Raw genomic sequence first — 14949 nt, 5'->3', positions numbered from 1 at the left:
GACTCTTAGGCTCTGATGTATAAATATTATACTTACATTTTTTTTTTTTTGATTTTGTTAATGAATGTCTTTAAGATATTTGTTAATGAATTATTTTTTTTAAAAAATTGATAATACTTCCATGAATAATATAAAAAAGTTGTCAAAAAGTTTTTAAAAAAAGAAATCTAAATGAAAAGTTTCTAAATATATTTTCTAAAGCAATTAATTTTTTTTTAAGAATATTTTTTTGAGAAAAACTTTGAACACAATTGAACAAACATAAGAAAAGGGTAGGATTTTTAGGAAATTAAAAAAAAAAAAAAATCCATAAGAAAAGTGTAAAAACTAAAGGACAATAAAGCATGTGGTAAAATGGTTGTCAAATACTGTAGATAAATAGCGCATGTGATATGGAGTACACGTGCATATGGGTTTAGTTTACTTATTTTAAAACCCCTTTTGTGTGTGTGTGTGTCTCTCTCTCTCTCTGCACGACTTACGAAGTGAACAAACAGTGATGGAAGAAACAGATTCACTACTAGTGCAGTATAAGCACATTACATAGAGTCCCTTTATTATAAAACAAAGGTATCCCCAGAGAAAGAAAGAGAGAGAGAGAGAGAGAGGAAAAGTCTCTTTCTTTCTTTCTTTCTAGTTTCTAGTTTATACTCTCAAAAATATTTATGCTCTGCGCAAAGCAGCAGCAGAGGAAGCATCTTCTTCTTCGTCGGTACTGCATGCTTAGCTCTCACACATTCTGCTGTTCAGGTTTCCTTGTTGGGAAACCAAGGTTCTCCCATTCTGCTTCTTTTGTCTGCCATGAAATTCTCTTCTAAACATGGGTGAAGCATCCTTAGCTACAGTACCCTTTGACAGAGCAGTTGAACAGGTCTCCTTTGGCTTTCTTACATTTTTTTCCCTTGGAGAAATCCAAACAAATAAATAAAAATGATGCCCATTTTGGTTTAATTTGGAATCATTTCAAAATTTTCATCTTGTTGGTATAGTTTTTTAATATTGTTATGTTATTGAATGTGATTAAAGTGTATATATTTATCTTTTGTTTTTTCTATTATTTTTGTATGAAATAATTATCTTTGGTATGTAATGAGATTCTCTGTTCTCAAACTCAACTGAATTCGCAGTTGTGATCACATTGGTGGTTCCAATTTTGGTTGGCAATCACTGGTTTCAAACTTTGGATCCAATTTTGTTTTGGAAAAAAGTTGTTTCTAATTTGTGGATCAACAGGCATTGCTTCTCTTTTCTCTCTTTTTTGTTTTTCTTTGGGGGATGGGGGGTTGTTGAGTCTGTATGATCAGGCATTGCTTTGGCATTATTTGTAAAGATGTTAAATTATGTTTAATCCCATATTGCTGATTTTTATTTTGTGCATTGTTACAGTGTCTACTTGTAATTTCACAATCTGTACTCTTCTTTTGTTTTATATCCTCTAATGCTGGTTTAAATGACTTAATTATTTCACATGTTCCTGGTGATTTTGAAAATGATGTGTTCTTTTAGTTGCTGAAGCTTTAACCAGAGATCAAATGCTGATCGTGTGCTATTGCAATTGTCTCTTTTTTCTTTTTCTTTTTTCTGGTTGAGAAAATTGGGATTTTCTCTTCTAATATTTCAAAAGATTGTGGTTGAAATTGATAGTTCTGGTTTCCAAAGCTTTGACTTGATTCTTACAGTCAACAGTTCTGGAGTCAGGGATCACACAGGAGAATTTACTTTTATGACAGTATTATGATCATTGATGAAGGCTTCACCTCTTATTGAATGAAATAATCTGCAACCATAAGAGCATAATTTGATGCAATCTCAGTCACTGACTTCAGACTCTGTTTATATGTTTTTTTAGGATGTATTTACTTATTTTCTGACCAATTATTTGTCATTTTTTTTAGTTATAGCCTTATAGGTGCACACAATAATTTTTAAAAATTATGAAATTGACACAGTCCACTTTTGATCAGAATTGAGAGAGATTGAGATGAGAGGATCTAAAGCTTACTGTTAGTTTATGTAAAAAATTAAAGAGGTGGGGAGGTGAGGGAATTGAAATGCTTTATTTTCCCTCCAATTTATAGAGATGCTTTATTTGGTTGTTTCATTTCTGAGTCTTCCAAGATTTCAAAACTTAAAAGAATTTTCATTTTTGCCAAAATATGTGCTTGGTAGAAGAAGGGCATATGTTAATTTTAAGTAATTGGGGGATGGTTCCTCTCTCTCTCCTCTTGCTGAAACCTTATTGTGCTAGTTTGTGCAGGCAATTTTATCCATAAAGAAGGGTGCACACCTTTTGAAGTGTGGAAGAAGAGGGAAGCCCAAACTTTGCCCTTTCAGACTTTCCACGGTGTGTACATATGCCACTGTATCTTTTTTTAGAATTATAAGAGTACTTCACTTTAAATACAGGTTTGTAATACTCCATCATTAAATAATAATGATATTTATTTGATTAGTGTTAATAAATTGTGTTCAACCAGCATGGTCCTGTATGAGTGAACGACCTAACCAACTTATCTATCTTGTCATAGTCTGCAATCTCTAAAAGTTTGCTTCTTGAACCAAGTGTGGGATTTATTATACAAAATAGTTAGTAATGTCCTGTAACATATCTATACAGGAAACAATGGCTTTACTAAAAACTGACATGACTTAGATATTGCCAACCCAGGAAATGTTCTTCCATGTAGTTCAAACTTCCTGATTTAGACCCCCTCCCCAAAAAAAAATTTTTGAGAAAGATTATGAAGACAAGAGATATGTAATAAATTTTGTTATCAGGATAACTTCAATCTGGAGTTGATGTAAGATATTTGCAGAACATGAGATGATGCTGCAACAGTACTGATGATGCTCAAATTTTTTATATGAAGTGATGATGACTCATCCTTAAAATTTAATATATTATGTAGACTTCTGTCACTTCTTTTGTCTGCATAAGAAAGTTGGCTTCTCTCTTGTGTTCTTTGTTTCTTAGTGAAGAATTATTGATGTTACTTCTTGTTGTTTATTATGTAGGAAGTATGTTTTATGCTCTTGAGATGTATGGCATATCCTAGCAGTGCAGATGTAATTTATGAAGTAGGGTTTATGCTCATGAAATGTATGATTTGTCATAGGTATTTACAGCAGAGTCAAAATTTTAGCTTTGGGGGACAAGATTAAAATACAAGGTTGAAAAAAAATATATTTTGGAAAATATAAATGAATATAAGTAATAAAATAAATAAAAATTTAATTTTCACACAAAAATATGACATAAGTATAAATCATGCCTACTGTTAATTAAAAGATATAAACAAAAATATTAATATGTTTCTTGCCTAGTGTCAATTAGAAGATCTAAACAAAAATATCAACATATATTTCTCAACAGATTAACTTAAAAGAATAATCCAATGTAAGAACTTTATGCAGATAATTTGATTACTTAAGAATAAATTAAGAAAACAAATCAATGTACAATCATTAAAAGTTTGACAATATACCTGCAAACTTTTAAGAAATTTTGAAGTACTTTGGATTCTATTAAGAAGTTGCACAAAAAGTCCTAAAAAGGTGATGCTGTATCGTAAAAATAATTATAAAAAAATAAAAAAATAAAAAAATAAATAAATAAAAAAACTGAATTTTTAAAAAGAAGAAGGTATTATTCATGACAATTGGCAGTTCACCCATGCCATGAACTGCTTTTGTTTCTGTTTTTATTTTTTATTTTTTATGTAGTGATGCCCCATTAAAAACAGCATAAGTGTAACTCATTAGAAAAAAATGTGAAAGAAATTAAGAAATGTAAAATTTTTTGTTGGGTTGTTGGTGGAATATATATATATATATATATATAATGTTTCAATGTGGGCTGGACCACAAATTATTTAATAACTTGGCAAAACCATTTGTTGGGTTGTTGGGGAGGCTGTTTGTTGGGGGCTCCCTCCCCTTCAAAAACTTTGTCTCTTGCCTTGGCAGTGCAGATGTAACTTATTAGAACATAATTGTGGTTTTGCTCTACATGGGTTCTCGTATACCAGTGTAATGCAGGCCAACCAATATAAGAACCATAAACCTTAGTAAGACATATAAACTAGGGTCAATTAATTGTCTCATACATTTGATAATTTAATGACATGCAATAACAATATAAAATTGATATGCTATAACAAAATACAATTCATTGAAGTTGAAATGAAATGTTATGTTAAAAAAAAAAAAATCAAGCATGCTTTTAACTTTTTAGTAGTTAAGCATACTTTTTGGAGGAACAGAGGAAAATAAAGTTGTAATGCTTGTTATAGAAGTTTGAAACTACCTGTTAATATCTAAAATAAATCATGTCTGCATAGTTTTCCTTTTTGGCCTAAATCATTTCTGTATGATATTTGTGGTACTCTAGCCAAAACTAAAACATCCAATTCCCATGCAAAACACCATAAAAATATGATTATCATGTTGTTTCATCTTATTTACTTCACACACACACACACACTCTCTCTCTCCCCTGCTTCAAGTAAAATTTTGTTTGTCGTTGATAATCAGGACTTCTATTTGTTTTTGGTTTTCAGGATGAGAAATACTTGATTTGGTATTCCAGCCAGAAGGAAAAACAATTAAAATTGAGCTCTGTTACTGACATAATTTCTGGACAGGTATGTTCAAAATGCTAATGGGTATTTGTTTGTCTGGGTTATACTTTGATTTTTGGGGATTCAATATTTCCCTATTCATTATTCAAACGATAACTCCACTTGTCACAGGTAAGCTTTCAGAGGCAGCTTCAACCTGGAAAGGAATGTCAGTCATTTTCACTTATCTATGGTGAACGCTCACTTGATCTGGTAATCTTTGTATCCATGGTTAATATATGACAAGTTATATTACTTTGCCAGTTTGAGTTATCCTTCTAAGGCTAAGACTTACTGCATCATTTTTTTTTTTTTTTTTTTTTCTAATTGTCTTTTAAATAGATATGCAAGGACAAATTGCAGGCTGATTGTTGGTATGTTGGCTTGAGAGCTGTAATATCTAGGTTTCACCATCCAAGACCGCTAAGCAGTTCAAGGAGCCGCAGAGGGATACAAACTTGTGTCAACAGTCCTGCTGGTTTTTTTCGGAGAAAGCATCATCTAGGAATTCTGGAGGATACAACTGAACTTTCGCAGGTTTTGAATACTGAGCTTTCTAATTATTGCTTGCCTTAGTTCTTTCCAGACAAAGTCTTGATTAGTAATTTCTAAAATAGTTTGAAATTTTTAAAATTATGCAAGAAAGTTTTGTAAATTATTAAATGTGATCACAAAACCTATCCAAAAGAAAAAAAAAATGTGATCACAAAATGTGCAAATAATCCAAAAGATAATCAAGAAAACAATTAAACGATTTTCCAAATGTGGCAAACTGTCTATCCTAATAAATGGACAATAATTGATAGTTACTCGTTATAATATGCACCTTCAATTTGCCAAGAATTCCTCATATCGTGAAAAACAGTTTGTAATGAAGTGTTCTATAGAATATCGGAGAATAATGCATGTGCTTGACCTCAATTAGTCTGTTGAGGACTCAAGATTAAGATTTTGTTACTATTCTTGTAGAGGATGTGAAAGAAGCCTCTATAAGATGTTGAACTGAACAAGTGAGAGCCGCCATGTATATAGAGGAACTTGGGATAAGTGGGGGAAAATGGATTGTTTGCAAGTCACAATAACTCATTTGTCCTCCCATTACTTGAGATGCAAAATAACATAGGCATGCATGGTAAATTAACTAACATGCCAAATGGATGAGTGTAGTTAATTTTTATTTTTTGGTATTTGATTAAACTATCTTCAAGAATGTGATGCACAAATTTAGAAGAATTATTTGGTCTAGGCAAGCCAAAGAAGATGACGTGTATCAATCATCTCATGACTGTTATGCTTCTTGAAGGTGCGCAGTGTATGTGGAAGTCCTAGTCTATCACTTTCAGAGAGGTGCTTTTCTGATGGCTTATCGTATTCTTCTGATTGCTTTTATTCATCGGAGTCGATCCTATCAAATATGCGAAATGCAATGGCTATTTCGGTTCCAAATTCTCCGTATATTGAAGCAGATAATATGAACAAGAAAGGATCAATTTATGCTAATGCAGAATATGGAAAGAATGTGCCTCATAGGCATGTTATGCCTTGTGGATCTCAGCAAAAAGAAAAGAACAATATTTTGAAGGATGTTATGATTTGGGGTGAAGGAGTAGGAGGGATTGTTGGTGGTTGGGTGGATAAGTTTGGTCACCATGATGGAATGCAAGTAGATGCTGTATTACCCAAATTGTTGGAATCCACCATGATGTTTGATGTGCAGAACATATCTTTAGGAGGGAAACATGCTGCCTTAGTTACCAAAAATGGGGAAGTATTTTGTTGGGGTGAGGAGAAGGGGGGTAGACTAGGGCACAAAATTAATATAGATGTGAGCTTTCCCAAAATTGTTGAACCCCTTATAGGGTTCCATGTAAAATCTGTTGCCTGTGGTGAATATCAAACATGTGCTGTGACAGACTCTGGTGAGCTATATACATGGGGTGATAATGGTTGTGGTGCTGATTTAATGGGTGAGGAGAGAAATAGAAGTTCGTGGTTGCCATGTAAACTTTCTGGCCCTTTGGAGGGTGTAAATATATCACATGTTGCTTGTGGGGAATGGCATACGGCGATAGTTTCCACTTCTGGGCAGTTATTTACATATGGAGATGGGACTTTTGGAGTTCTTGGGCATGGTAATCTTCAAAGTGTTTCTCAACCAAAAGAAGTGGAATCTCTCAAAGGTTTGTGGGTAAAATCTGTTGCATGTGGATCATGGCATACAGCTGCTATTGTTGATGTCATGGTTGACCGTTTCAAGTTTAATGCTAAAGTTGGGAAATTATTTACATGGGGTGATGGGGATGAAGGAAAGCTTGGGCATGCTACTCAAGGGAGAAAGCTTTTACCAACATGTGTTACACAACTCTTAGATCATGATTTTGTTCAAGTTTCTTGTGGAAGAATGTTGACAGTTGGGCTTACCAATTTGGGTACAGTTTATACAATGGGAAGTGTGGTTCATGGGCAGTTAGGGAATCCACAGGCCAAAGATAAATCAATCACAGTTGTTGAAGGGAAGCTTAAAGAAGAGTTTATTAAGGAGATATCATCTGGTTCAAATCATATTGCTGTCTTGACATCTAGTGGAAGTGTGTTTACATGGGGAAAAGGTGCAAATGGGCAGTTAGGATTAGGTGATTTAGAAGATAGATACTCACCAACTTTAGTGGAGACCTTGAGGGACAGAAAAGTGGAAAGTATCTCTTGTGGATCAAGTTTCACGGCTGCAATCTGCCTACACAAATCTGTTTCTGTTAGTGACCAATCAGCCTGTAGTGGATGTACATTGCCCTTTGGGTTTACAAGGAAGAAGCATAACTGTTATAACTGTGGTCTCTTGTTCTGCCGTGCATGTTGTAGTAAGAAGGTTACAAATGCCTCTTTGGCACCTGATTCAAGCAAGGCTTTTCGAGTCTGTAATCCATGTTTTACTAATTTGCAGAAAATTACACAGTCAGGTAGGCTTTTAAAACTAGAAAGTGGCAGTCCAAGGCAACTATTGACCCAACGAAAAGTATTCACTGATGAGAAAGAAGAAAGGGGAGATGTAACTCCCAAATGGAGTCAGATGTTGTCAATTAGACAATCTTGTACCAGAGGAAGCCAATATGGTGGAAGGAAGAAATTAGAAAACAAAGGGGAAAACCAGTACCATTCAGAACCTGTTTCTTCTTCAGGTGGGCTGCCACAATGGGGGCAAGTCCCATGCCCTCCTCTGTTTAAAACATGTTGTCCAAAAAATGCTGGAGCAATTATTCCTCTAGCAGAAAATCAGTTTTCTTCTGTTTTGCCACTTCATTCTGTATCTGCTGTTTCCAGCGACTTAAATGCAGAGAAAGGTATATCTAAGCCAGATGAGATGCTCATGGAAGAAGTGCAGAGGCTGAGGGCTGAGGTATTTTTTTTCCATTTATTTTTATATTTTTCTTTCATGGTTGCATTGCATATTCCTTTCTCATTTTTCAGTATGTGCATGAACACATGAAGACAATGTCTGATACCTAAATTTGAAATTACTAAGACAGCCAACAAATAAAACTAGTTTTAATCTGTATACATCCAGGAAAGTGGATGAAACTGAAAAGTACTGGCCACACCTATACCACTTTTATTTTAGCCCTGTGCACACATTTTGGTCTCTAGCCAGACAGTAACTTAATTTGTTCGTGTAGAATATAATTTCACTTCAGTGCAATCAAGGATTATGAACTCTGGTTGCATATATGAATGTATAAATATTAAAGGTTTTTGTTTAAATTGCTCTAATTTGGAAACAATATCACAAGAAGAGGTTCAATAATCAATAAGAGAAGTATGCCCAACAGCTGGGTTGTAATTGGTGTGACATCAGAATTGTTGGAGGGAAATCATGAAGTATACTGGAATAATAAGGACACTAGGTGAATGAAAAATACATTTGATAAGAGATAACATGTTCTCTTGAAGAAATAATTTTTATAAAGAAGATAATTTTTTTTTTTAGAAGAATTTTTAGTAGACTACATATCCAGAAGACATTATTCGAAGAAGCAATGCATATTGCAATAAACACGCCCACCCCTTGATTATGTAATTTGAAGGTGATTATTAACTTTGTTTTGCTTAGATGTTTCAATGTCAGTCTCTTTTTCTTCTTTTTTGAGTTCATCCGGATTTTCACCACTTTTTATTACACGTATTCTTATTAAACACATACACACACAAACACACACACAGATCATTCTCATATTGTCAAAATCATTCATATATTGTCAAAGTCATTCTTATATTGTCAAAGTCAAAAAAATTATGGCCACACTTGCACTCTTGCTTCTAATTAATTAATTGGTCTATGAAGAAACATAATACAAACTCAACTTCAAAAGAAACCCCTCTTATCTTAGCAATTTCCTTTCAAATCTAATAAGCGAGAGGAAAGTGCTATAGGTACTACAAGTATAACTACATAAAGCTTTCAAATTGATGTGGCAATGAATGTGATTGGTGGGCTCATCCACTTCATAAATGAATATTTGAATTGTCTTTTTGTGATTGGTGACACATTAGTTTGTAAGCTCAATGTAGAAAAATTTGAAGAACCTGTAGCACTACTCTAAGCAATAACATTGGAAGAAAAGAAACATAAACCTACATTTCATTGAAGCTAAGTTACTCTAAGATGATTTTCGTAGCAAAAATGAGATTTATAACTAAAAAGTATGACTGTTGAAAACTTGAGGTTCAACTAATCAACTGTTTACTAAATGTTTGATTCAGTGCCAAATATATATGCAAAAGAAAAGCATACATTTAATTATTTATAAAATCCAAAAATTACTTGATATAGAGAATATACTCCTTGGTACCTGGTTTAAGGATCTGCAAGCTGGTCCAATTGCTAATGACAAATGAAAAATATAATCGCACAAAGGTCCTAATGGCGAAAGGAAACTTGTTATATCTGCCCCTAAAATTTGGTGCTAGGCGTTTCTATAAGTTGAGTTTTATTGCTGAAAATGTTATTTTATAGTTGGCATAATATCTACTAGGCCTCTGCCTAATTTCTACTTCATCTTGTTTCTACAAAACAATTTTTATGTTCTGCCCCTGTTAATATGAAATTTGTGCAGGGACATAATTATCTTATCGTCTTGTGTTTTTGTTTGAGTGTTTTTTATTCTATTATGTTCCCAAGAACATGCCATAACAATGAATGTATAAGGGGCATATGATATTCATGATGATAGGTTGGATATATTGTGTATATGTAGATTTTTTCTCTTATTTATATATATTTTTATCCAAGTTTTGAAGGCAAAGCAGAAAACAGAACAAAAGGCTTGTATTTGCTGTATAACATTCTGCATGTAAATACTCTCAGAGGAGTGTCAGGAGTTGGGGGGAGGGAAGGTTCCCACAATCCCTCCCTTTAGCAAAGTGTTTTAGACGTGTCCTTTGATCCCATTCTGGATTAAATTGATTGACATTCCTTGTATTTGTCCTCATATCTTCCTTCTACACTATGTTTTGTTGTGTGGAAGGGGAGGGAAGAGGAGAGAAAAGAATTAGGAAAGGGAAAGGAAAAAGAAAGGGGAAAGAAAATACTTTATTTATGCGTATTTTGATGTAGAAGGGAAGAGAAAGGAGAGAAATGGAATAAAATAATAATACTCCAATAATTAAAGAAAATTTTACAATTTTATCCTTGTAAATTATAAATTAATAATTACATATGAGGATATAAAAGTGACTTTGGAGAGAGAAGTAAAAAATAAAAAAGTGGTGGGACCTATGGAAACCATTTTTCTCCACATCTCCTTTCTCTCCTCTTTCCTTTTTACCAAACAAAGGAAAATGAGACTTTTCTCTTCCCTTCTAAGCAAGCATCGTGTTAAGCTTTTATTTAGATAAGGGTTTTTTTTTTTGTGTGTATTTACCTTCTTTTATTCTCTTGATTATATGTATATTTTTTATTTTGGTTGTATGGTTGAAATTGCTTTGTCCTTACAAGCTTAGATGGATTTTTTTTTCTTACAGGCTAGGAGTCTTGAAAAGCAATGTGAGACTAGAAGCCAGAAGATTCAAGAATGTCAACAACAAATTGAGGAAACTTGGTCCCTGGCAAAGGAAGAAGCTTCCAAGTGTAAGGCAGCAAAAGAGGTCATAAAAGCTTTGGCACTAAAGGTAAATTTGTTTATGTTTCATTATTTTGAGTTGGTTGAATGCTTCAGTTCTGATACATATACAAGTTTCCAATTTAGCACCACTCTAAGCTTCATTTCACTTTTAAGGATGTTTGAGCTGTGATTATATCACTTGACCTACCTATATCCTCTTTCCATCTTAAGAAATTGTTAAGGTAAAAGAATAATATATAATTTTAAAGATCTTTTTATTAAATTATCCCATTGTTATTGAAAGCACTGATGTTCGTTGAGGTTTGTAATGCAGTAACATCAAAGGTGCCTTCAAACAAAGAGTGAAACTATTCCTCACTTCAAACACAAACAAAAATTAAATTCTCATTCAATTATCAATAGCTTCCTTAACAAGGACATAGCATTGCTGTTTATATGACAAAGCAAGGTACGATGCCATCATAGTAATATGTCATCATACCTAACTAACTAATTACTAAGCACATGTAAATGAATTTGGCACATGCTAAAATAATCCCAAACTTATCTAATTCCGACATGTCTAAATCAATAAAGCACATGGTCTAAATGATAGCTTTGCTCGGAGGTAGGACTTGTCCACAATGGCTTTGCTTGAATGACAATGCTTGCTCCAAAGTCTCTTATCACTTTGTGTCCTGGAAAGTTGGGCTTTCTTCTTTATCAAAATGGTGCTGTCAATTGTTATTTGGGCTGTTGTTGCAACTGGCAAGTCATAAATACAGTCTAAAGGGTTTGCTTTGTCTATTTTTTAAAGAAAGCTACAGAAGGATTAAGATATTGGTTACTCTAATTATTAACTAATAGACTTCTTTTCTTGCTTCTTGCATTTCCTCTGTTTGTGTATGCATTCAATATTTGTATAGTAGGAACCAACCCTATAATTGTCTCTGCTGCACTGAGATTATGCAGACTAGCCTTGCTCCTGCTTTGATTAGATTGCAACATAAATTAGAAATATTGACTTGTATCATTTGCATCTGACTAAGATGTTCATGTATATTACATACATTCACATACATTCTTGAACACATTTCTTGGTGCAACTTATCTGTAGCCTATGCTGTTATTGTGAATATAAGCTTTGCCCAATTTTACTTATTCTGCCTCAATGCCCAATCTAACATGAAATTAACGATAACGTGGTTACTCATATTTTATTGTTTTGTCATTTATATTCAGCAAAGTGCTAGATTTATGGAAATGATTCTGATATAGTTATGATATAATTGTTCTAGGTTTTAAACCTATCTAGTTATCATCATTCTGGTTGCTTAGGTGGTTCCTATTTTACATGAACAATATATTGGTATAAATAAAATTGAGTGTTTCTATTTGTGTCTCTTCTTTATAAGGCTTCCATTATTGGAAAAAAGACACTTGTTTATTGGCACACCATAGTTAATCAATGGTATAACTATAGATTTGGGTGCATTTGGTCATCTCATGAAAGTTGAAGGGGTCCATTTAATTTAAGTAGGATTATAGCTCAAGACAAAATTAATTGCATGGGATATTTTTCATGATTTCATGAAATATTATCATTTCATGCTGCTACTACTACCATTCTACATGTGCTAATGATTGACATTGCAACGCCCTCTTTAAGTTTGAGGAATTTGCCCACATTCCATACAAAGTAAACTGTCCGATACAACTCTTACTGGACAACCCTATAAGCCTTTACTTAATTCATTGGTCTATATATTATTACAGTGGGCCCCATTTGTCTTTATTTGAGAGGTACTTGATACAAATATTATTGCTGCAGCTTCATACAATGTCAGAGAAAGCCTCTTCTAAAAAGGAAGGCAAGGACGGAATTCATGTGAGTCTGCCTCAAATTGCGCCAGTATATGCAGATCGCATTGAGGGTGTGCACCATATGATTGTGGCTACACATTTGCCTCCTGAAGTAGGATTATCAAAAGACAGACAAGTAGATAGTCTATCTAATACACCTATTGTATTCTCTGATACATTAAAATCCAAGTATGGGAGACAAATTTGCCATGAAAAAACTAGATCAGTTGAGAACTCACATGACACAAGAACTGAATCTCCAAAGAATGGAATTAATGAATCGAAGCCTGAATGGGTGGAACAGTATGAACCTGGGGTATATATCACATTTACAAGTTTGCCAAGCGGGCAAAAGGGGCTGAAGCGAGTGAGATTTAGGTAAGTGCTTCCAAGTTGATCATTCCATGCAGCTAGGATGTTGTTTTGAAACATATGGTAATGGAAATTTATGCGTGAGTGTGTACAAGTGCTTGCATGCAAATCAAACTAATTGGGCTTTTTTATGATGTTGACAGTTATTAGACATGGGACCTTAAATAGATATTTATTGTAAAAACCCTATTGCGAGTTGTCATTGTTTTCCAGTCATGTTACTTTTAGTTTTGTTAGTTCTTTCTGTATTATTTCTCTTGCTATCAAGATGATTGCATTGTTAGCTATGTTTTTATCTGAATATCAGTGCTACTTGCTGCTGTGTTTTGCAGCCGAAAGCGATTCACTGAGAGGGAAGCTGTGCGATGGTGGGAGGAGAACCAAGTTATTGTGTATCAAAAATATGACATTGAAGGATATAGCAACTCATCATAATCAGAGGAAGAGATAATTTTAACTTGCCCTTTATAGTTGATGGTATTGTCTACTTTCTTCCATAGCCAGTGGAGAACGTTAAATGTTACAAGGAAGTTGCAGAGGATGGAAAAGTTCTTCTATCATTGTAGGTGTCATTCATATATGTGAAGTACCTTTGCCTTTGTCAACCTGTGTACAGTTTTCAATAAAAAGCAACTCTCTCTCTCTCTCTCTCTCTCTCTCTCGCTCTCTCTCTCTTGTGTGTGTGTCTTTCTCTCTTAAAGCTTACAACAAAATTGCAAAGGGTGTCAGCAGAAGAAGATTTTGCAGAATTCACTTGGAACCACTATTATAAATGTTTTCTGTTGTCATTACTTGTTTGCTTATGTGTTGGATTGAAGAACCGTATTGTGAAACGACATCATTGAGGACTAAGGGAGTCTGACAATTGGTGACTGCTGCGATGGGTGAGGATACTAGCAAAAAAACAGTGTCTATGATGACTTTAGTAACAACTGAGCAACAGAATAGGAATCCCACTTTAACTCTCAATGCCTGTGAAAGAAGTGCAGATCAAAGTATGTGTGCCCTAGATGGTTCTTCGATTTCATGATAACCCCAACTGTTGCTTTAGACCTTATATGAAAATCTGCTGGAAGAGAAGAATAAAAAAGACGGTTGCAGATGTTCTGAGGATCGATTTGGCCTGCTTCTAAGTTCAAACTCATTCTTACTGAGCTTGTGAGAAATCTGAAGCTGCTCTTAATGTTTTGATGGCCACTAACATAGGATTTGGAAGGGCTTTCCCAGAGGTAAGCTTCCTTTCTCCCTTTCCATCTCATACAAACTGTATATCCAACAATTGTCAGGTAAGATTTTGCTTAGTTGGACATAAACTGCGGGAATTTGCTATGGGCACCGAAAATTCCACAACTTTTCACACCAATCTCACAGCAGTCACATCAGTGGAGCCCAGGTGAACAAAGGCAGACTATACTAAGTATTGTTAGAGACTGGTTTAGCAACATCCTCATCAGTGTCTCGATATGCCCTAGACTCAGTTGATCACATTGGATTTAACAACTTTGTCTTTCTTTAACTTAATCATTTTACAGTTATGTTAAAACCAACTAATTGTAACGTATCCTTGATTGTGTTGCAACATCTACAAAGCAACACAACTTAACTCCTGTAAATACAAAATATGGATGTGTTATCAAATAGCCTTCCTTTGCCCTCCTGCTAGCTTTGGTTCAATCGCTTTCAAAATCATGTCTGTTTAGACTGCATCATTCACAGCCATAGACAACATGCTGGCACACCAATCACTAAATTCTTCTATCTCGTAACGTAGTCAAGGTCACATATGGCATTTTGGGGTCACCCATGGTCTCATAGGACTCACATATTCACTCGCCTCCTGTAGTAGTCAAAAAGGCACATGTATGAATTGCGTTGTACAATCTTTGTCTTGACACTATCCAACTGCTTAAAATGAGTACTCTATTTGCTGGCCCCTTGGGTGCAAAATTATTCTGCATCCGCGTTTGCATTTACTCTTTTTTTTCTTTTTTTTTTCTTTT

The 14949-nt window shown here is 34.2% G+C and overlaps 1 protein-coding gene across 3 annotated transcripts; it reads left to right on the top strand.

The window, feature by feature from the left end:
• The first annotated feature begins 513 nt into the window (after window positions 1-513).
• On the top strand, window positions 514-13600 carry LOC126714330 (PH, RCC1 and FYVE domains-containing protein 1). Of its 3 annotated transcripts, none has more exons than XM_050414428.1 (9): window positions 514-871; window positions 2258-2344; window positions 4560-4643; window positions 4764-4832; window positions 4962-5156; window positions 5923-8013; window positions 10635-10781; window positions 12546-12955; window positions 13282-13600. In XM_050414428.1, the coding sequence occupies exons 1-9, from the start codon at window positions 821-823 to the stop codon at window positions 13382-13384; spliced, it is 3237 nt and encodes a 1078-aa protein (XP_050270385.1). In that variant the 5' UTR covers window positions 514-820; the 3' UTR covers window positions 13385-13600. The 3 variants fall into 3 exon arrangements, with proteins under 3 accessions (XP_050270385.1, XP_050270384.1, XP_050270386.1); XM_050414427.1 differs by having other exon boundaries at window positions 516-871; window positions 4752-4832; XM_050414429.1 differs by lacking the exons at window positions 514-871; window positions 2258-2344 and adding an exon at window positions 4266-4381 and having other exon boundaries at window positions 4752-4832.
• Window positions 13601-14949: the final 1349 nt, after the last annotated feature.

This window comes from Quercus robur, chromosome 2, assembly GCF_932294415.1.
Source record: "Quercus robur chromosome 2, dhQueRobu3.1, whole genome shotgun sequence".
Lineage (NCBI taxonomy): Eukaryota > Viridiplantae > Streptophyta > Magnoliopsida > Fagales > Fagaceae > Quercus > Quercus robur.
The sequence above is the reverse complement of the archived record's forward strand: the minus strand, read 5'-3'. Positions and strand labels throughout refer to the sequence as shown.